Genomic DNA, 22,776 nt, shown 5'->3' on the forward strand with positions numbered 1-22,776 from the left:
AATCCCAAGTCCCCCCTTCAGTCAGTGCAGACGTGCCATCAACACCCTGGAGTCAATAATCCCATGAGCCACAGCCCCGTCACACCTCCCTGACTTACCACGTGGTGACAGTTGAACTCCTTCATCACCGAGGCCTCGTTGAGGAACTCGATCCTCTCCCTCATGCTGGCAGACTCATTGACAGTCTTGATGGCCACCCTGGTCTCCGGCTCATCCTTCACCACTCCCTTGGCTATTCCCTCGTACACCATTCCAAAGGAGCCCTGCCCCAGCTCCCGACACATGGTGATCTTCTCACGGGGCACCTCCCACTCATCTGGAACATACACTGAGGGGAGAAAACACAGGCCATGACGTCCCACTTCTGCACGAGGTGTGACCACTCACTGCTCTGCAACAGCAACTGCCCAAACAGTTTGACTGTAAGAACACCTGAGAGAATGCTGAGACCTTGCCCCCTGCGTGCCTTCAGTCCCTGGTCTCTCCCTACAGAGACAGGTAGAGGACTGTATACAAATAAATCAAAGAAATGTGGAGATGGAATTGAAGCAGCCTCACTGTGGCACTGACATATCAGGGTAGAAATAATGAACCTCAAAGCACAACGAGAGGGTGGGAAGAGGCTCAAATCAATGCTTAAGGCTTGAGCCTTTCTTGGGATCCTTGCTTTTCTAATCCTTCCAGACAGCATCAAACACACTTGATCATCTGTATCGGTTTAGTGCCTGCTGCATTCTCTATTAACAGCCTGATTTTATGACCAGAGGGAGGCAGGCTCTGATCCAGCAGCTCTTTGCATGGTACTGTTCTGATCCCTTGCACACACACTGTTGCACCAGCAAAGGCAGAACCTGCTGCTGCTGCTGCAGGACTTTGATCTGAGGCAGAGCAGAGCTCTCAGAAGGTGACTGCCAGGAGGCAGGACTGCCTCGGGCAAGAAAACATCCAAGCACTCACTGATGCTGCTGCCTATCAGTCACCAAAGGAGGGGACAGTTGTGTCACATGCTCTGCAGGGGTGAAATAACAGGATGAAAATAGAGGATTATAGCATGAACACCGACAGACCTTTAACCCGAGTGGTGTTGCTATAAAAAAATAACAGTAAAATATTCTGCTGCCACTCTGGGTAAAACCCATTAGTCTCCTGGGGGCTTTTGGAAATGCTGTTCCAGCAAAAAGTACTCAACAGCAGCACCAAGCTAAACTGTAAAGAGAAGAACTGAGGCCTCAAGGAAATTCTTCTGATGTTCTGATTTCCTCAAGCCATGGGTTTGTTCCAATAAGGAAAAATAGAGCTTAAAAGGGCAAACATGAAAGACCACAAATTCGTGAATTCTTCCTTCATTCCAGTGATAGCAACACTGGAAGAGTAGATGATAATCTGAAAGCGAAATTAATGAAATTTGCCTCAGCTGAACAAAACTACAGGAAAACAATTCACAAACTCCCCAGACAAGTGACAAGAGACAAGTGACCTTTACATATTATCAATTGTGGATTCCGTGGCTGTGCTAAGAAAACAAACAGAGAAAGCGGTTTTACAACATGCCTTTTAGAGTTTCATACCTTTCAGAGTCAGACACCAACAAAACACAGGACAGCAAAAGCATCACAAGTGTAAGGTCACACTCACCATCTGAGGCACTGAAGTACTCGGGGTTCACAGAGGCATAAAGTACTCCATTGCCCAGTCTGTCACTGTTCCTGTTGAAACATTGGGTTTTTTCCATTTTAATCTTTAAATCTAAGTCTATTTCAGGCCATCGCTTCTACAGCTTGTCCACCGTTTGCTCAACCACAGAATATTATTTAATGTACGTGGAGCTTTCCAGACAAAGGGGACGTGCCGAGTCCTTATCTACCTCACAGCATCAATGGACAAACAGAACAGTTTTCCCAGGAAACCTGGAGTCTTCTCTACAGCAAATCAGCACCACAAAAATGTAAACACAAGGCACTTTCAGCTGCTGGGTAAACTTCCTTTAAGAAAGGCAGCTGTATGGTGATAAACCAGGAGTGCCGTGGCTGAGAATGGGCTTTAACATCATCCAATCTGCTGGGGGAGAGAAGTGATCCAGCAAAGGACAAGACTCTTTTTAGTGGGGGAATTCTACTCAACTATTCCCTAAGTGTTTCTATCATTTTATTTTAAAACCACACACGCAGTTCCCACCCCCCTTGCCTCAATTTTAGTGGGGTGATTTTCAGAACAGGACACACAATAAGTCACTGTGAGAGCTCTTGCAGGAGACAGGCTGTAGAAATAAAATGATCCATCAGATCTCAGGAAATCAAAGACAAAATATTCTTGGGGTAGAACAACAATTTAAAGAAGGGTGAGTTATCAGGCATTTCACCCAGGAGAGCCCAAGGTGGTGTATTCACCAGATACAAAGCCCTTTCTGGAGTGCCTGAGCAGAACTGGTACCACTGTCTGCAGTGCTACCAAGAATTAGAGCTGGAAATCATGGGATGCTCAAGGAGCATCACCTATCTGAGCATAATAAAACCCCTCCAAACCTGGAAAGTTGCAAGTCTGAACATCTGCACTGACTTGTATCAGTTCTCGTTATGTATTTCAATGAGATAAAAAAAAAAAAAAAAATCCCTTGTTACAGAAAACAAAGCAGAGGAAAACAAATCACTTTTGGCCAGAATATAATTTTTTAAGTGGATGTAAAGACTTCAAAAAACCCTCTAGAATTAAATCCAATTAACCTAAATAGAACTAAGTTTTCATGATTTACATTGAGCCATATTTCAGTCACATCTTCTGATTATACAGGTCCAGTGTGTGCCATCATTGACCCACATGTTCCTCACAAGCTTTCCTCTTCCCTCTCAAATATGATACTGGAATACAAAGCCTCTTCCTATCTGCAGAAGCAGCAGCCAGAGGCTGGTAACTCTAAACCACCTCCTTTTACACACCAACGAGACAGAACTACTTCAGCTTCTCGACTCCTCCGAATGCCATTTCTCTTTTTAATTTTTTAACCTGCTCCACGGGCACAGATTTCACAATAAACAGTCCCCCTCCTGCAGGTTTAAGCAGCAGCACATACAACTCACCTCTTTTTGTTAAAGACATACAGCATTGTCAGCAATCCCCCAATGATGAGCAGCAGAGCAAGAGGGAGCACAATTACCAAGTGCAGGAAATTTCCATAGTTTGCTGCTGCAACCGACAAGAAAACAATTGTATCAGGGATTCTGTAAAACCTCCTCTAAACAAAGAAACATTCAAAACCCACTCAGTGTATTTCCACACAGGGAAGAAATCAAAGTTCTCATTTTCTTGTCTGATGTGGAAAAATGTACTCGGAAACCCTCCCTGACTGCAGATGAGTTCAACAAGAAAGCAGACACTGAGAGGCATTAATTTTGTACAGAACAGTGTCTGTCTGGGCTTTGTTTTCACAAGCTGTGCTTAAGGACTTACATTCCTCAGTGAACAATATCCAATTGTTCACTTGCATGTTCACCTTTTCTCCACCTTTTGTTCACCTTGAAACTGCTTTTCCATATATTCAGAACGTACAGGCACTGCTCTTTACTTCAAATTGTTCAAAGTGCAGCACTCAGAAAACCAACAAGGAACAAGACATGGAGTTCCAGTGTTGTGGGGAGATATCTGCTCAACAACTAAACACCCAGTTCTTGAGGGTCACTGTGGTGGTGTTCTTCCAAAATATAAATCACTCCCACTGTCAGCATCTTTATCAGAAGTCACTCGGAACAGGTCAACCTGCCGGCCAAAAATCCACACAAACAATTTGTTTTTCCTATTATTTTGCAATTTAAAGCGGGTTTGCCTTGTTGCCACAGGTTTTGGACACTCCAGCTCCACGTTGTTATGGCTAACATCACATTCCCAATGTAGCTGTACGTCCCAGGAAGGCACAGCAGTGTGTTCTCCACACCCACCACCTGCTGCACCTCTCACAGACACACAGCGCTGTGAGGGAAGGACACATCTCACACGCCCCTCCTGGTTGTCAACACTTGCCATAAAAACGGAACAGAGAAGAGTTCCCAAAGAACCACCAGCACATAAGAGGAGTACTCAGAGTACAGGCAACAGGCTCAGACACCCAGTGACACACTTAAACATCAGGCATTATTAGAAAGACACCAGTTCTCCAGTTTGGCACAGGCAACAAACACCTGTCTTACATTTGGGCTGCACGTAGAAAGAGATTGGCTCAGTCCAGGACCCATTTCCAGCCAAGGACGTGGCCTGAACTCTGGCAGAATAGTTCCCAGGGTTCAGGTGAGTTAGTTTAGCTCCTCCAAGCTTCTTGTATTCCTGTCTGGAAACACATTCCCGCTTCTCCTAAAACAAAAAAGCAATTTGCACATGTTAGGATCTTCACATTCCTTCATTCCTGAAAAGCAATGCAGCTGCAGGATAAGCTAATTTTTGTAACTAAAAGTCCCACCCGATCAGTTTTACTTCAAACACCTTAAGGAGATATGTGGAATTTAATAACTCAAAATGAGGGAAACATGGGAATGACTCGCTGGTGGGTGCTGGGTGTTTGAAATCACAGTTCCTGTTTGGGGGCTGAAGCACTACACAGAAGCACATTAAGAAAGATCCTTTCTGGTGTATAAATTATGAGCAGTAATGTGAAATCCTCACCTCTCCCTGCTGCCCATACTTGATTTCATACATCAGGATGAGCCCATTTGGACTTGCAGGCTCTGACCACTTCAGGTAGACGGTATTTTCCTCTTTTGCTTCCCATGATACCGTTCCTGGAATGTTATCTGCTCCCTCTGTAAAATATTTACAGGTGAGGTGAGATGAGAACACCTAATACTGAAAGGGGAACTCATGCAAGAGTGGGGGAGAACGGAAGGGTCACACTACGGGGGAAGAAACTCTGCAGCAAGAGCTGCTCAAACCCAGGGAGCCAACTGCACTGGCCAGGGCCCTGCTGGAGATCAGCAGAGTCTCAGCTATTGGTTCCCAGAAAACCAGTGCAGTGGATGCAGCTCCGCCAGGTATGGGCTCTGTGTGCCAAAAAAAACCTGTTTATCAGCACCTGATTCTTCCTTCCCGACTTTCCACTACACCAGAACAGTGCAAGGAGCTGTTCCCACCAAACAGCTGTAACAACAACCTGGCTGCAAACAGCTGTGAACACACAACTGCCCCACCAGCAGCCCTCTCCTAAAACAGTCAGAGGGAATTCGTCCCAGTTTAAAACAGTCTCATCAGCAATTCAGGAAGCGCTTCATCCTTATTTAGTTCCTAATCATTTTATGTGGTTTATTGAAAACTTAACAGGAATGTGAGCCCCATCTCAGTCAAAGAAAGAAGACCACTCCTTCAAAAATACAGTTGTTATGTTTAGAAGAAAACAGAATTGTTTAGCCTTTAATTATCAGAGCCATGTGTTAAAAAATCTGGGAACGCTTACTTCCTTTTCCCTGATCTCACAGATTTCCTTATTTCCTTGAAATAAGCAATACTTTTTGCCTTTTTTACTGACACAGCTGGATCTGGATTATGATAGCCTTTCCTTCCAGAAACAAAACAAAATTGCTACCATTCTGCATCCAATATCGCCAGACATCTGTTGGAGTCAGAAGCTCGTTGCTGGATGCATATGAGCTTACACTAAAATCATCTCTATTCTTCTCAGAAGAAGTACAATCTGTAAGAGCCCCAAACACGAGCACAGCATTCAATGCTTCCTATTTGAAGTGCTCCAGGGGCCAGGGATTGGGCACAAAGGAACACAGTATTCCTCCTGTTCCCAGGCTGGACAAATGCATGGTCATTCTGTGACAGAAGAAACATTTGGCAAACATTCCCACCAGCAAAACTCCAACATCTGCAAACAGTTCCAAGTGAGCACAGCAAAACCAAACATTAGCAGAGCGACACTGCCCTGTCTCCATTCAGCACACAGGGCACTGAGGGACAAAACCTTCCAGCCCACCACGTCTGTGGGTCTCACCTCTATCGCTAGGGAACAGATTCTCTCCTAATTAAGCTGCTAATGAACTTCTGCCTTTCTCCAGATCACGGCACAGACTCGAACGCGTCGCTCAGCGCACACACTGGGAACCAGTCAAGGACTTCGAAATCCACACAGTTCCAGTTCATTTTCTTGCACAGAATTTTTTATGGGTATTTCTAACTGGGTTTGGAGAGCTCGTCCTCCCCAGCACACGAGCCAAAGCTGCACCCTGTGAGGGCCCTTGGGAGAGCCCCTGGGAGAGCGTACCTGAGGGCATGGTTCTGGCAAAGACGAAGTTGGAAGCGCTGCAGCCGAGCGTGTCGGCCTCGTGGTTGCAGCTGTGAATGTCGATGCGGTAAAGGGTAAAAGGCTGGAGGTGGGAGATGACGGTTCTCTCCTTGCCATCCACCTTGGTCTCGAAGAAGGGGTACTCCACCTCGCTCTCCTCGGCGTCAGAGGCGTTGGCGAAGTGATCTGTCCCCGTCACGTTCCTGTTCCGAGCGGCCAGAGTGGCGTTCGCGATCCGGAACACGTCCCTCCGCTTGCGGTCGGGCCTGTGGGGCAGACATGGCTGTGGAAAAGGTCTCCCCAGAAGAAACCCATATTTTCTCCAGCCTCAGGAAAGCTGCGCAAAACGCCCCAGCGAAAGAGGCAACTGCTGTTAAAAAAGCTGAACAAAGCGAACTGCAAAACAAGGGGAAAAGTGCCTCGATCTGAACCTGCCCCATGTCAGCACAGCCCATCTCTCTCTCTTTTGGTCAGGGACCAACCACAACTCTGAAGCTCACGCTGCGCCCCAAGATAAATGTGCAAACTTCTGACCTCACACCAAAGAGCAAAAAATGGCTTCCCTGTTATTCAATAAACATCCCGGATTTGTGTTTCATGACAGTCATGTTGACGCTTAAAATAAAAATCAGATGTTTAAGGTTGGAAACATTAGGGGGGAAAAGAGTGTTTTGAAGTTTGCTGGATTGGCCAAGGAAGTTAAGCCTACTGAGAGTTTAGCTTTGCAGTTGTGATGAAATTACAGACCTTAGAACGGATTGCACTGACAAAAGAAGCCTTGGAAGGCAGTTGAAGACCGTGACTGCTCACCAGCACTCGGGTGGTTATCTGTGCATCTCTGCTTCTCTCACCCAAACAAAAGCTCTGCAAAGGAACAACCTTCCTGTGTGAGCAAACACAGCACTAATACTGGGGAGAGCCACAAGTTCAACGAGCAGTTTTGCCTTAGGGGAAATCTGGGCGAAATTTAAGCAGGGTTAAAAACCTGAGGATTTACAGCAACACTGCTGCATCCCCGAGCCTCGGAAAGCGCTGTGATGGACAGGCCTGAGTGACAGCACAGGCACCAAGATGCTCTTGGAGTCGTTTTGGATGGTATCCTACCCCTCCTAAAATCACCCCACCAGTGCCCATGTGGCGAGAGGGATCAAGGACATGAGGTCTGACATCTCTCCCAGAGAGTTACAAACCAGGCAAAGGAGGCCTCCCCCAAACACACAACAGGAGGAGAGATGACTCAACAGGAGAAGTTAACTCACTGTCAAACACATTATCTTAGCACATGCAGCCACAAGGCAGCTGCTCCCAGAGCCAAAAACAGGCTCACTTGGTTTTGAAACCCTCTGGCAGAGGTTGGATGAATTTTTTCTGTGGTTTTTTTTTTTTTTTTTTTTTAGGAGTTCACTACAGATTTTTCCAAAATCCTTTTAGTACATCTTGAGTAGTTGTTTTGACACTCTCAGCCACCACGTAAACCAGAAATAAACAAAGGCAAAGGCAAGGAAAGAACATCCTAAGTTAACAAGAAATTGTTTCAAGTGACATACAAGTCAATGTCTCGTCAGTTAAGGGAATTTCATAGGAGATGTAAGTGTTTGTGCCTCCTCTACACTGGTATTTATGGAAGTTACTAAACCTATTCACCCTGCTTACAATGAGTATTCATTAACTGTCTTAACTCAGTGGACAGAACAAACCTTCAATCTGCTAAAACTTGGGTGCCTAACACTGAACTGATGAACATCTGCAGAGGCTCTGCGATACAAGCAGTGAAAATTAAAAGTTCATTTTTCAATCAGCCACAAAGGCAATGCAAGAACCCAAAAGGCCTGGTTTTATCTCTGCTTTTATGGGATGCACCGAGTTTCAACTCTCTGGTGGTATCTGGGAGAAGGGGGGAAGTACAGTCCCACCTTGCCTTTGGGGAAAAAGATAAAGGGACACAAAACTTGCTGGTGAAAACTGCAGTGGGAGCAGGAAGAGAAAAAGAGCTGCAGGATAACCACAAGGCAAACAGGATTGAAACATCAGGAGATTTGACTCCACTGGTTTTCGGTCCAGCAGCTTCCTGCTTTCATGAAAGGCAGAGATAAAGGCAGAAAACAAGTATCCACGGAAGTAAGCCTGAGATAAAACCATGAAAAATCATCTATTCTCTTCAAGGAGAGGAAGGAAGAGGAATGCAGGTGAAAAATTAAAAATAACACTGTAAAAAATTAAATCAAATTTAAAAAGAAGGGGAAAAGCTAACATTCAACAGAAAAGCTCACTGTTCTTCGTGGCAATTTTAATGTTACTCCTCAGACTGCACACAGAGCCCTTCTCACCCTGCTCATTAGAGAAACAAAAAACTTGCAGAATAACTGCTCCTCCCCTGGTTGTGAGTGTCTCTTCGAGGCTAAGCAGAGTCCCGGTGTTTGAAAGCCACCACAGCAGTAACACACACACGGGGTCATCCAGAATTGCACAAGAGATTAGATCAACAGGCTTCTTCTTAACCAATCCTAAAACCACCCAGTCAAATACTTTCACGCCGTATTAGGTGCTGCAACTCTTTCATAACATCCTGGAGACAGGTAGAACACTGGAAACAAATACTGCTACTGAGGCTTGCATTAACACATTAATTAGCTTCTCCCTTGGGAAAGAGAGGAAAAAAACCCGACATCAACAAGTAACAAAGCGCTTAGATTTGCCCCACGGAGGCGTCATAATCTTTAATTCCCTGACATACAGGCTCTTAAAAGTTGTTTGGCCACGCAGCTATTGCTGAGTGTTGTACCTTATCTGTCCCTGCTGTTACAAAACACCCTCATGACAGTAAGTTAAGGAAAAAGGACAAACTTTCAGGAAACTCTTGGGGAACTGACCAGTGTGTTTGTTACTGACTGAGCTCAAGGTTCTATGAGTTTACTTGGGGGGGGAAGGGTGAAGGCAGGAATGCAAGAAAATTTGAGAGAAGATAACACATATTTTAAATAACAAAAGCTTCGGGGAAATTTAAAAACTCCTTTGCAACAGACTTTCAAGTAGTTTAGACCTGACACACGCCTTTCAAAACTCCTTGCTGTGCTGTTCCTTGGAGTCTGAAATCAGATCTCGAGATTTCACGTTGCTCAGGAGTTACATCACGGCCAGACACGGCAGCTAAAACTTCCCCGTACCTGATCTCTGCTGCTAGTTCTCAGCAGCAGCAGAGAAACCCTGCACAAGGTCAGCCCCAAATGCTAAATGTGACCCCAAGAGAGCTCAGATACTTCACAACTCCAAGGACAGGCAGTATTTAGTTCCTCATTTTTGGGGGAAAGCTAAGAAGCTCTGCAAATATCACAGTCCCAAGTCCACCAACCCAACACATGCTTGAATTGAGGACCGAAAAATCACAGTGGAGAGTTGACATAAACCAGCATTAATGAGCAGAAATGCCACACTCTGGAGTTCTCAAACACAGGACTTGACCATAAACTTCCCCTGCCAGGAGAGAGAACGAGGCAACGTGCACAACTGAGACTGGACTGCGTATAAACTGTAATTTAACAGCTATAACATTGTGTGCCTGGCCCCAGCATCCAATTACCTAAAGCAGAACAGCTTACCTGAAGGATAAATTGGAAACTCAAGGATCAAAATCACCTATTAATTCAGTAGAATCTACTCTATTGCTGCAGCATAAAATCGTTACTATTCCACTTAACACGTAAGCAGGTGTTTATTGTGGCAGGGTGGAAATATTTAATACTTCTCTGCAGCACAAACCCAGGAAACCAACAGGCCCTTTGTAATTAGTGCAGCGAGAAAGAGAGACCATTTTCAATGCTGTGAGGTGACCGTGCCCTGAATTTCAAAGGCAAATAAATCTTCAGATTAGGAACACAAGCACTTAAATGGCTATTTAGAGGAAGATCAAATCTGAAACCCTTTGTCTACCACATGTTGCTCATCTCTGAAACCCTTATAGACAAAGAGCTCCTTAAGTGACTCTCGAGTCTGAAAAGAACCCCTCACTGAAATCCTTGATCAATACAGGTAAGAACCCTTACTATGGGTTGGAATTGAAAGAAAGAAATGAAAACCAGCAAACAAGAGAAACTGCAGAGGAAGGCTGCAGATTGTCTCACATGAAAGGAAAGGTAATGCTTGTGCGTTTCGGGTGTCACCCATACAGTTATCAGCCCCACTTCCAAAGAGAAAGTGTCCAGAATCCATTACCTAGGGACAAAGATGGAGTTGTGAAGGAAGTTCTCAAAGACTTTGCGGTACTCTGCTTCCTCCTTCTCAGCTTGCTTTTCCGCCTCTGTCTTGGGACAAGCACAACAAGGTCCTTTTTCCCCCCCACAGCCCTCTGGCTTGGTGGGCTCAGTCGCTTCTTCTGTATCAATGGTCCCATCAGCGTATCTTCGAATTGGGACTTTGTCTGAAAAGAAAAGAACAGAGCTCGTTCCCTTTCCCTCCAGACCACGGCTGCAGCAACAATCCATGTTTTATCCATGTTTATTCACCAGCTCTTGCCAGCGAAGGGCAGAGTCCCAGGCACTGGAACACAGCAGGGTTGGTTCTCCTACCTTTGGAGCAGTAATTGTGTCTGTAGAGGTAACTGTCCTGAGGCTGCTGCTGCCAGCGCACGATGTAGTAGGAGAGGTTGCCATTGGGAAGAGAGGGAGGATTCCATTTCACAATCAGCTGGGATGAGGAGTTGGATGCCGAAATAACATCCAAGGGAATGGATGGCACTGGAGGAGGGGGGAAAAAAAAAAAAGGAAAAGAAAGGTATTTAAACCTAGGGAATTCTACGGTGTATTTCCAAGCAAGCTTTTGAAGTGGATCCCAATCCATGTCTGTACTTCAGGGAAAAACACCACCCTATTTCAAATAAAGGATTTCCCACTTACGCCTCACTAACAACAGTTACCAAGGGTTCAACTGCAACCACATACAGTCCCAATCCAAAGCTGTACTTAAAATTCACCTTCACCAACAGAGCAAAAGCCTGAAATTCTAACTCCAAGGAACTCCCATGGTTCCCAATGAAAATAACATCTGAAAAAAACACTTTTAATTCAAATTTTAATGCTTTCGTAATCAAACTTCTAGCATTATGCACATCATCTGCACATAAACTCCATTTCTGTATTAACAACAGAACTCGCACAATAACACACCAATCACACCTGCAGCATCATCAACCTCTCACCCCAGAGCTCAGCAACTCACCCGCAGCGTTGGTTCGTATGTAGATGATTTCACTTTTTGCTCCGTGAATATGATGGTTTTCCATCATGGTGAGGGTAACAGCCTTGACATAAATGGCATACTGAGTCCAAGGTTTCAACCCCTGCAGCAGGATTCCAGGATTGTTCTCTTTGTTCGGTGGCAGGTCAACATCAACCATGTTCCAGCTGTTGGAGCCACACGCATCTTGCCCGTCGTACTCTGTCACATTTTTGAATGGTCTGAAATAGTCACAGGAAAAAGCAGCACAAATATTTATTTTCTCCTAAAGACTGTCATAGATGACCGAGAGTTCCTCACTTCAGAGTTGCTCAGTGAAAAATATAAAGTTTACTTGTTTTTCCCCAGCAGAACAAAACAGACTAAAATCCCTATTTCCAAGCAGTACAAAATTCAGAGTCCAGCTTCAGCTGCAGGTTTACCTTCAGTCACTAGTAGTAAGACAATGTTCTCCAAGAAAACACTATATTTATCTATTTTTTAACCCAAACAGGCAGTGAAATGCTACAGACATCCCTATCAAACACAGGCAGCTCAAGACAGTTATTGACAGTGGCCAAGCTTTTTACCATAAAGAACCCAAAGTTCTGTGACTGGCCTTGACCACTCCAACAGGCTTTCCCCCCCTTTTATTTCCATACAATACAAACACACTTACATATAAAGTTCTACTTTTCAGTAGAGCACATAAACTCTTGTTATTAATAACTATAGAACTACCTGCACTGAGTTTATTGTACAACGTCACAATGATATTCTTTTTCAAGTGATGCGGGACATTTGTAAGGATTTGTCCTCCCGTGTTTTGTAGCCTTGCTCTGTATGTCACTGCCAGCATTCTGAACCTCCCTTTCACACCTCCAAACTTCTTGGGGGGTTATTTGTGAGCTCATTAGTATGTTTTCGTTATTTTAAACCTGCGATGTTGCAGGGACGTGCAAAGGCAGAGGCACACCCCAAGTTATTTTGATCTCTCCAGTAAGTGCCCCACACTTTCATGATCAAGAAATAGTCATGCAGAAAAAAAACAAAGCTGGACAGTCTAAATAACCCTAAACCCTGAGCAGACAAGTCATGCAGGTGACAGGGCAAACTCGTGTTCTGTGAGGCTCTCCAGTCATTATTATGACCAAGGAATGAAAATATCTCTGTAAACATGACAACTTATGAAGCATTTCAAATCAGACTCCTGAGAACAGCCAAGCCATCCATCTATCTTTCTTTTCGTTTTTTTTTTTTCAGATTTGAAACTTCCTGATGGATTTGCAATCCACTTGTAGGATTCATTCAAATAACCCTCTTTAAAGGCAGCTTGTGCTCCACCAGAGGAAGAATCTGAACAGAGGCAGGACTTGAGGATGAAATAAGTAAACTGGATGAGCTCTGCAACAGTAGGAACAGAATTGTTCCCATCTCCTGGGCTGCCCTGATTAGGCCCTGAGGACATTTACTCACGCTTCTTTGTAGTACACAGTGAAGCTGATGAGGTCTCTGTAATCTGGAGGCCGATACCGCTCCCACGTCAGTTTAATCCGGTTCTTGAGGGTAGTGTTGGAAACAAAATGCAGAATTTTGCTTTCACCTGCAATACAAAAGGGACAGGACAGAGTTAGTGTCACACCCCCTGTCAGGTTTTGCTGTTTCTTAGGTGTCTATTTTAGCTAATGAGCCTTTCCAGTAGCACCTCAGGATACCAACAGCCTTTGTCTCTGCAGAGCTTCCTATTTCATCCCACTACGTTTGAATACTTAAGGGCAAGCAGTGACCTTGGCAATCACGTTAGAATACGCTGGAGCTACTTGTTATTAGTTTTTTTGAAGCAGTTTTTCTTCTAATGCATCACCAGAAAGCTCTTGAGAACTACTTCAGGCTCTCCCTGAGTGAGGAATGGAAGTGCTGTTTATCCACAGGACTGGTCTGGAAGCGCTGAATTCATCATCATCCAACTGCAAAGCACGTGCAGAGCAGTAACCAGCCGCTGTGTTCTCACTCTCCAGGACAACTCTTGACAACTACAATTTGTTTTTCTGGAGAGTGAACAACACGGAAAGGACAAAGGAGTTTACATTCCTATTCATGAGAGGCCGGACCAAGAACTCCAAAACTCAGTTCATATACGGCACAACCATTTGATGGCAGCAGCTTCCAGCTACTCTTGTGAACAGGCCTGGATGGAAGCCCACAAGCTTTGAGATGAATGGCTTCCCACTACCAACTCACTGAGCTTTCCAACCCAAAACAAAATAGCATTTTAAAAACTTAATTCTTGGATGAAGAAATCGTGTTCTGTCAACTGTTAGTTTCCAACGTTCCACAGAAGGCTCTGCAAATAAAGGGGTTTTCACCCTCGTGTACACTGGCACTGTTGGTGCTATCTTTGCAAAGGCAGTTTGGCTTTTGTTGATTCTTTTCCCCTTCTGAGAGTCAGAAAGCTTTCTGTACTGGTTTCTTAAAAAAGCAGGCAGTGGCTGGCACTGGCCTCAGTGGTAGTGAGGCCTGGCTGTGTGTCTGTAACTCCTCCAGGACTGCAGGGCTTGGCTCCATTGAACGTGCAAAGAATGGAGGGTGCTCAACAGCAAGGACCGGGGCCATCTGCGCGCGCCCAGCACGCCTGAAGGGACGGACGTTCGGCAGCCGCCGTGTCCTACTCCTGGAAACACCACCCACAGCAAGGGGGCTTGACTTGGACACAAGGTCCACCTCAATTTACTCGGCTCCAAAAAGCACCCCAAACTAGCCAAAGGAAAAATGCATTGCCAGCTTTAAGAGTTAAGAGTTAAAATCAGCGAGCATTCTGTTGCCTCCATTCCTAGGTGACAGACTGCTCTCAAACACGCTGGTTACAAGTGCAGACCTGGTGTGCAGCCCAGTGGAGCCAAAACAGGACTTCCCAATAACTGACCACGGCAGAATCCAAAACTAAATGTGGAGGCACCCAGGTTTAGGAACGCTGCAGAACATCAAGAAGTGTTCTCAATTCAAAAGCAAGTAATTTGAACATAAACCACAGAAAGTCAAGTTTACGACCAGCATTCCGAGCAACAAGGTACAATATTTGGCAGAGGGTGAATGTAACATTTCGTTTCGGTGTCTATGGAATTGTTATGCAGCAGCACCCTTAGTATCAAGACAGAGCAGGTATCTGAGAGAGGAAAATCCCTCTAATGATGCACAGTTAGGAAGGAGACTGAGAAACTGCTCCTCGTTGGGTACACAAAACTCTGGGATTTCACTTCTCATTTCCCAGGTATGTTCCTGCTGTTATGTGCTGCTGCTGGCACCAAACAGGGAATTTGGGAATCTGGGTTTTCCAGACAAGATAGAGACTGTGCAACCACATTGTTTTCCATGTGTTCAAATGCACCTTCCCAGCTACAGTTTAAAACCTGAACAAGCAGAATGGCTGAAAGGCTCCTCCGAGGTCTAAACCTAAATATTGCAGTGGTGTGTTGGGGTTTCCCTTGTCACACCCTCCTGGGCAGTCTGCCTTGAGAGTTTTTTGTCTGTTTACTTACAAGAGGCTCTCTCCCCATTGTTCCTTGGATTTATATCTCCTTTGCTCTGTCGTCCCTTGGTTCCTGAAACTTCCTCCATGCGGTAAATCTCAGAAACACACAGTTTAGGATTAAATGCAAAGTACATTTTCCCCTCACTGATCGTCAGGTTATGGTGGTTCCAGTCCCAGAGCTGCTGAAGATTGTGGTTGTCAAGCACGTAGAAGGAATAATTCCTAGAAGAAAAAATATTAGTTTTAATTCATAGCCAATTCCAAAGAAGAATCCCTTAATATAAGAAAACTTTAAAACACTCTGTTCCCTCTTACTTTAAACTGGTGTTCAGCAAAGGGTTTTCTTCTCTCCCATGGAGCAAGTTTTCCCTGAATGCTCAGGGGCAGGAAATGACTGTAACACAGGACACCCCACCATCTAAAGCCACTCCAACATGTGTTTTAATAATTGTGTAGGAGCTACTACAAGGAATATAAATCCACGTGCTCTGAAGAGCAGGTCTCTATGCTGGAAGCAGTAACCTTAGATAGCCTGTGGAAGGAAAAGCCTGCTGCAGGTCTGACAATAAAGCAATCATTAACACAGCTGTCTTGCTTGTGTTTACCAAAGCAACTCCAAGAGTTTGCACAGTGAGATTTCCTTGCCTCTCTGTCTTAGTTTACCTCTTGGCCCAATAAAGGTTTTCCTACGTTGTGCCAAGTACAGCTGCACCTGTACATCAAAACCTGACAGCAAACAGGACCCACACTTCAAAACACACAACTAAACACAGGCAGCTGTGCTGAGCCCACTCCCTAAACACAGCCGTGGAATAACATGTACATCCTTTATTTCCACAGATACGAACACAAAGCCGGGTGTGTAAATCCTATTTATCCTATTACATGTTATGAAGAAATTCCTGGTACTATTCAGTTGTGCTGAATTGGAAAAAACCCACAGGTGCAGCAGGAGCAGGATTATAGGCTCTACATCAGCAGCAAGGCAACACCTGCAAGGACACCGACACTTTGGGACAGTAGGGACAGGAATGCACTGCTGGGAAATGAGTTAAAGGTCTGTGTAGCTGATGAATCAGAATCAAACCAACCCACCACGGCAGCATTTATTCCACTTCTGTGGGAAGTCCCCCCAGCACGAACTACAGCAGCACAAAATCCATCATTAACACAAGGAAGCCCATCTTGCATTGGTAACCCCACGTCAGTGGAGCCACACTGGGCTGAAATGCTGTGGCTGGATCAAAGCTTTGCTGCTCTGGTGCTGAATCCACCGTCCCCTGACAATGAGGATCCCAGGAAAAAAAAAAACTAACATCTTCAGTGAGGAGTCACACAACACCAGAGATCCTGTTCACACCTTCCAACAGGCCTGACAGCTACTGATGCCTCTGCTTCAAAAGGGTGTAGAAAACAGGGGGGAGGATGTTTTGCTTTTAAGAGACTTCCCCCGATTTGCTGCAGGGGTGGAAACACGTCAGCAGCAGGTCCGTGTCACAACTGGAACTCCTCCTCAGTCACCATCTCCTCGCTTGCTCCTGAAGGCCACAAGCTGCTCATTTTCCAGGTACCCGACCTGGGATGCTTTTGGGAAGTGCTCCCTAAACACCATCCACCAACAAGGCATCTGCAGCTCATGACAGCAGCGAACACACCGACCCCAGCAGAGTGGAGGGGTCGGGCAGAGCCAGTGCCAGACCAGGAGCCAAAATCCTGCAACAGACCCCGAGACCCCTCCAGCACATCTCCAGTCCACTTCCCCTATCTGCAAAGAGAAATTCTTTTCTTGCCATGGGGGCACCTTCACACGGTGTTTAAAAGAGGCAAACAAAGTAGATTCACCCTAAACTTTCCACTTTCTGTGACAACCAAGGCAGGCACCAGCACCTGAATAAGGAACAGAGAAATTCTGAAGTGCTGTTTTCTTAGACCAGCTCAATAACTAAAGGGACAGTGACAGTGGGGTCGGTTGTGCAATGAACAACAATCATTATGGACCTCAAGTTACCTTCTTCTCACCCCCCAAGGCAGTGCTGCCACAAACAGCTCTTGTTCCAGCAGCCACTGCTTCCCAGGCTAAGATCCCACCCCCTGATGTTCCTAACTCTGCCAAAGTAATTGTTTAGGCTCAGTCCTTCCTTGCCAGGTGCCTACTTCCACTGAAGTATTTTTGGAAATGTCATTTCGACTGTGGTAATGCCTGAATTATGCCAGGCATTTTCCAAGCAAAGAGACTGCCCCGACCCCAAGTATGCAACTGCAGTCATCTCCTAACATAGGGGAATCTTAGCACAAGTAGCTCTTTACTATAGGTCTATTTTGCCTCCACACTCAGTCTCATTTTCTTCTTCAAAGCTGCATTTATTTACTTCTCTGTTTGGGAAAAAACTGCCGTTTCCCTTTGTATGGGCTCTGCTGGCTGACAGACAAGGTGCCATAAACATAATTACTACTTGAGACACGAAGCTGAACTCACATTTAGAGAGATCAAGAAACAGAGGGGAAGAAAGACAAATCAAGGACTGGAGTATCTGTGAGGGCAGACCAGGCTGTCAGAGGTTGAATGAGCCACGTGCTCGACACGGTCAGGCCTCTGGGATTTGCAGCTGGAAACAAACCTCTCTGTAGAGCCAAAGCTCTTCCTGAGACAGACAGGGCAGGAGGAAGAGCTGCCCCTTCACTCAGGCAGATGATGGAATTTTAAGAATTTAAGGCTGACCAAAGACTTAGTCTGAGAGAAAGAGGGAGGTTGAGCAAGGCAGTTTTCTGAAGGACCACCACCACACCTCAGCATCACACATTCTGTGGGGCTAAAAACTTTTGCCTTGACAATCTTTTACCATCACAGGAAAGCAGGAGTTATGTACAGCAAAAAGAAGCAATATAATGCACAGCAAACATTTCAAGGGATCAACTTTACTCTTCCTGACCAGTCTTTTGCGTGCCTGGGAGAGAATTCACTTAATTTTAATTCTTCAAGGAGTGGCAAACAATTGCAACTTGCAATCTGTTTCACACTTGTTGGGTCACTCCGAGTTGCACTCTCCCTGCTTAGTAAAGCTCAGGTTTCCTTTCAGCTGACATTCTCCAAAAAACTCTGCTAAAAGCCAAAGTACTGCAAGGAAATCAGATCGTTTCTGAAGATGCTCTTTTCCCAAATAGAGTAAAAACAAAACCACTCTGTCCATGTAAAGACTCTCCCTACAAATATCTGAGAACTCACCCGTCCACCTGTTCCTCTCCCAGAATATACCGCAGGTTCTTCAGGAAAGACAGGGAGACCAAAGCATGGGAATGACGGATCTTCACGTACCCCGTTACCGTCTCAATCAGCCCCATAAAATTCTCCAGTTCTGAGGCGATGTTATCTACAGGAAAAAAAAGGTAATTCTGCTATTACAAGAGTCACAGCTTGGATTGATTCTCTCCTTAATGCTCAGTAAAAGAGAATGTTTGCATTTGTTGCTTTTGAAAGTGAGACACACTGGTTTCCCTCTTTTCCCTCTCCCAGGAACAGCTGCCTGTGCAGCCTGATGGTTGAAGGGTAAAATAAAGCCACAGAGTAACACTGGGAAACCAGTCTTGCTTTTCCATTCTGGAATACCTGCTTTTTCCATGGGCATTGCTCTCTGAAGCCAGCACCAAATGGTGAGCCAGCATTCTGGCAGGGATGAAAAGTCCCTTGTTAAACGTACACAGCCATGAGACTGGAACTGCTTTTGGATATTGAGCAAAGCTCAGGTAGAAAGCCCCAGTGGAAAACAGAGAATGAGACTGAAGATGAAGAGGTGGGGGTGTGTTACTGGTGTGCTTGGGAGGACAGGGCACCGATTGCCGTGACCTGAGAAGCTTTGGCTACAACACTGAGAAGTCCTGATGAAACAGTAAAGGTAAAATCCACAAGGATGTGCTCGTGTCATGGAGCATGTTCCACACAACTCACTGAAGGTGACAAATTATTAACGTGACTGTAGAGAAAGCTCCACTCCTCAGTCCTTCAGTACCCTGTGAACTGTCCCTGCCCAGGTCTGCAACACCCCATCCTTCACGAGCTCAAGCTCTGCTGGCCTTACCTCAGCAATGGTTGGTTCCCATACCAAATAAGCAGGAGCTCTTCAGCCCTCTAAGATAAATAAAATAAAAACCCTTACACAAAATAAAACCCCCCACACTTGCCACAGGTAACTGGGACATCTTCCATAAGGGAAGACTGTACCTTTGGAAGAGGGGGACCTTGAGTAAAATAATCCACATGCTGCTGCTACTGAACCCTGCAGCTTTCATTCAGCAGGAGGCAGGGAACCAAACAGATCTCAATCTTCAAACCTTCTTCATGAAACCGAAAGGGACCTTCCATAGGGAGCTACACATCCAACAAAAACTAACAGCGATTTTTACTCTGCTTTTAAGAGCTCATCAGCTGTCAACACCTCCCTGGCTGATGAATCACTGCTCTGACAAATTTAATCCAGAGCTTGTTCAAGACATGTGACAAGGGTGGCCAGCTCACTAATGCTGACCGTCCAGCAGCACAGTGTTGGGCTTTATATGAGCTCCCAGCACTCTGGATTCCATGTTTTAGCAAAACACCACATCTTGCCCTAAAAAGTGGGGATATGCAGCCTTTCAGTGCCATGCAACTAGTTATTTACCTACCCAGATGCAAGGATTTTTCAACTTTTCCACCTTTATTATTCTTTTGGGACTGCTGCTCGTCTAACTGCCTAATCCTGGTTTCCTTGTTCTGCCAAAAAAACTAGCAAAAATACCAGCTTTCCCTGGGACTGAATACCTGTGCCAGCATGGGCCAAACCAAACAGGAGCTGAGCTCTGGGGCTGCAGAGCAAACAGCCTGCTGAGGTTTTAATGTTCTTATCATTATGCTGAGGACAAAAGGAAGGACGTGGAAAGCAGCCTTATCAGAGGTTGAGAGAGAGAGGCCATCACTTACTGCCACGGCGGATGTTGATCAGCAGGTTCCCCTTGAGGATTGTGCAGCCCTGCAACATCTGTGCTGATGTGACAGAGTCAATGGTCTTCGTCTTCCCATCCTCACAGATTTTGGGGCAGGGCCCCTCACAAGGGCTGCAGAACATGCTGCTGGGAAAGAAAGAGATTCAAAATAAGCACCGATACACAACTCTGAGTCCACGGACTGCTCTGGGCTGAACTTTGGAAGATACTTCCCTCTAAAGCCTGGACAAACCCTCCAGGATAGAATGAGAGCTGCCAGCTTGTTGAGAGGACACACTTGACCCCAAGTGGTTGAAGCATCTCTGGCTTACAGTGAATGAACGGACCCACATCCACAGGCTGGCAGATTCTGGAAGGCTCTGTGGTCCTTCCCAAGTCAAAGGAGCTCCAGGTACAACCCAGTGCCCTTGCATTTGTGCATTTACTCTGATTAAGTATCCCCAGAAACCCCTCCCTTCCCATTTACCTCAGAGGGCAGTGAGGTTTTGTGCTAATCCAGGCCCAACTTCCCAAAATAGGCCAGGCCAAGAGCTGGAGATGGGAAAATACTGTTCACGTTCCTATAAAGCTGCCTGTCTCCATGCCCTTAAACCAGTATTTAAAGCTCAGCACTAGGGAATTCCACACTCCTGGACATTTTAACTCAGAAAGACAACTGTGGGGGCATAAAGTCAGGAGGGAGGTGGAGAAAGTGAGCAGTCCATTAGTCACTACTTCTTACAGCTTAAGAGGCATTAAAAGAGCAAGTTAAGCAAACAGGAGGCTGTGTCTTGATGCAAGGAAAACTAATTGACAACAGGAATTAGGAGAGGCAGACCAGAAGTCTAAGCAGGTTCAAAATGGGTGATAGAGATGGAAAGAGAACAGGTCACCACTGGCTATAAAACATCGAGACAGACACAGCCCCAAACTCAGAGAAACCAGGTTGCCAGAAGCTGGGAGGAGACACTGAGGCACAGGCTCACTCCTGTTTCTTACACTCACAGGCACTCAGGAGCGTTTTTCAGTGGCCAAACTCAAGTAACAAGAACTCAGGTCAGCCCAAGCTTTTGGTTACAGCAGCTTTTTAAAGGTTCCATGTTATACTGCCTGTATATTCATCTCAAAATTGGACATCTCGTGTGTTCTGACTACTCCTGGTAAAGGTCTTTCCCGATTTGAGGTAATTTTGATTTTTCAATTTATTCTAGCACTTTCCTTGGTATTTCATGATTAGTTATGCCACCTTCTCACTTCAGAGAGGAAAAATAAGAATGAAAAAACCAAACCCAGCTTCAGAGACAAAGGCTTCTGCTGACAACAATGATGGACATGGACTTACTATTTATTCTTCTATAAAGAACCTAACCCACTTTTTTTTTTCTGAAGCTTAAAGAAACATGCAAATTGATAACAGTTTCCCATGCATAAACCATAACAGAAAAAAGCTCCTTTTCTTAGTAGTAAGCTCCAGTTTCAAAATCCTGCACTGTAACATGCCACAAACCACTAAGAGCTGCAGACACAAGAAAGAGGCTTCAACTGAATGTACCAAGGACTCTGGAAATGCTTTCCATTTGCAAAACAGCACCTCTGGGAAAGAAAACATTGCCCAGCCTGGAGTTACAGCTGCTCTCAACCTCTGCAGGAGAGCACAACACCCACACAACAACAGCAGCATTTCTCAGGTGAGTATCTGGATTTGGGCAGCGTTAAGCTGCTTGGATCCAAATATCAGCCGGATCTTCCCAAAAAATCCAGCAGCCTACAAAGACATCTTTTTAGCACGGTACTGAGGCACTAGGAATTTTAGCACACTGACTGTACTTCACTCCAAGTCCACACCTTCCAAGGTTAACGTAGGCAACGAAGGCTGCTTGCGTAAACCACCGGCAAATTACCAAACTCATAAGCACACATCACTTCTACTGCTGGAATTAAGTAACAGCAGGTGAGTGACACTCTTGCAAGAAATTATTCTGTGTACTATTGCCAGCAGCTGCATTATTTTTGTCACAACCTATACAATCACTGTCTTCTAAAACACACCATTGTTATCTTCTGGTAACAGTGGAAATAAAGGGAAATAAAACTGAATACACCGAAGAATACATGTGCCTAAAACACAGGCACACACAAAGCAAGCAACAGGCAAGGCAAGGCGGCTCCTATGGTTTGCTCTGTGTGATAATGGTCATCAGCCAACTCCAACCTTGTGTTCCTGGGTTCAAGCAGAGAATAACAAGCTGAAAGCGATGACCCGTTTGTGCACTGACAGCGCACGGCACCACACACCATCACACCTTTCAGGGGGAATTCCCCCAGGCCAGGGAGCCACACCATCTCCATGTACAGCCTTCCCTTCTCCCTCAGGCCATTTGCTGCCACCGAGTCAGGGGTGGAAAGCCCAACCCCGGCCAGGCGTCCGGACTCTCCCCAAGCTGTGTTACCTCTGGCTGCCGTTGCGGATGAACCCGGAGGGACACTCGGCCATGCACTCGTCGTTGTGGATCACGAACTTCTCGTACTCACTGGCATCCGTGGCGGGGACCTTGGAGCAGAACTCCCTGGTGACGCAGCGCCAGCCCTCGAACTTGTACGTGTTGGGGGGGCAGGTGGGCATGCAGACCCCCTCGTAGTAGTAGTTGCGGCAGGCCACGCACGCCGTGTTGTTGTCCGGGGCCGTGCAGCTCCCCAGGCACTCGGGGTGGCAACACTCGTTCTGGTCCGTGCAGGCTCGCTTCCCACACGAGCTGGGGCACACTGCAGGGCAGAAAACAAGGGGGCATCAACACCAGCTGCTGCACACTGGCACTAAAGC

At 45.7% G+C, this 22,776-nt stretch overlaps 1 protein-coding gene across 1 annotated transcript in view; it reads right to left on the bottom strand.

Moving 5' to 3' along the window:
- Positions 1–22,776, bottom strand: part of IGF1R (insulin like growth factor 1 receptor) — a 136,073-nt gene that overhangs the window by 14,592 nt on the left and 98,705 nt on the right. Inside the window, exons 3-16 of the mRNA XM_027877987.1 lie at positions 22,406–22,718; positions 19,954–20,102; positions 18,226–18,370; positions 15,010–15,224; positions 12,950–13,076; positions 11,477–11,715; positions 10,828–10,995; positions 10,475–10,679; positions 6,245–6,531; positions 4,648–4,784; positions 4,179–4,338; positions 3,075–3,180; positions 1,636–1,706; positions 99–328 (exon numbers count right to left, since the gene is read on the bottom strand). Of these exons, the coding sequence (XP_027733788.1) occupies positions 99–328; positions 1,636–1,706; positions 3,075–3,180; positions 4,179–4,338; positions 4,648–4,784; positions 6,245–6,531; positions 10,475–10,679; positions 10,828–10,995; positions 11,477–11,715; positions 12,950–13,076; positions 15,010–15,224; positions 18,226–18,370; positions 19,954–20,102; positions 22,406–22,718 (2,552 nt within the window). The remainder of the gene's footprint in view (positions 1–98; positions 329–1,635; positions 1,707–3,074; positions 3,181–4,178; positions 4,339–4,647; positions 4,785–6,244; positions 6,532–10,474; positions 10,680–10,827; positions 10,996–11,476; positions 11,716–12,949; positions 13,077–15,009; positions 15,225–18,225; positions 18,371–19,953; positions 20,103–22,405; positions 22,719–22,776) is intronic.

The sequence above is a fragment of the Empidonax traillii genome, unplaced genomic scaffold (assembly GCF_003031625.1).
Source record: "Empidonax traillii isolate 1590-97213 ecotype Southwest subspecies unplaced genomic scaffold, ASM303162v1 scaffold36:size2505666, whole genome shotgun sequence".
NCBI lineage: Eukaryota > Metazoa > Chordata > Aves > Passeriformes > Tyrannidae > Empidonax > Empidonax traillii.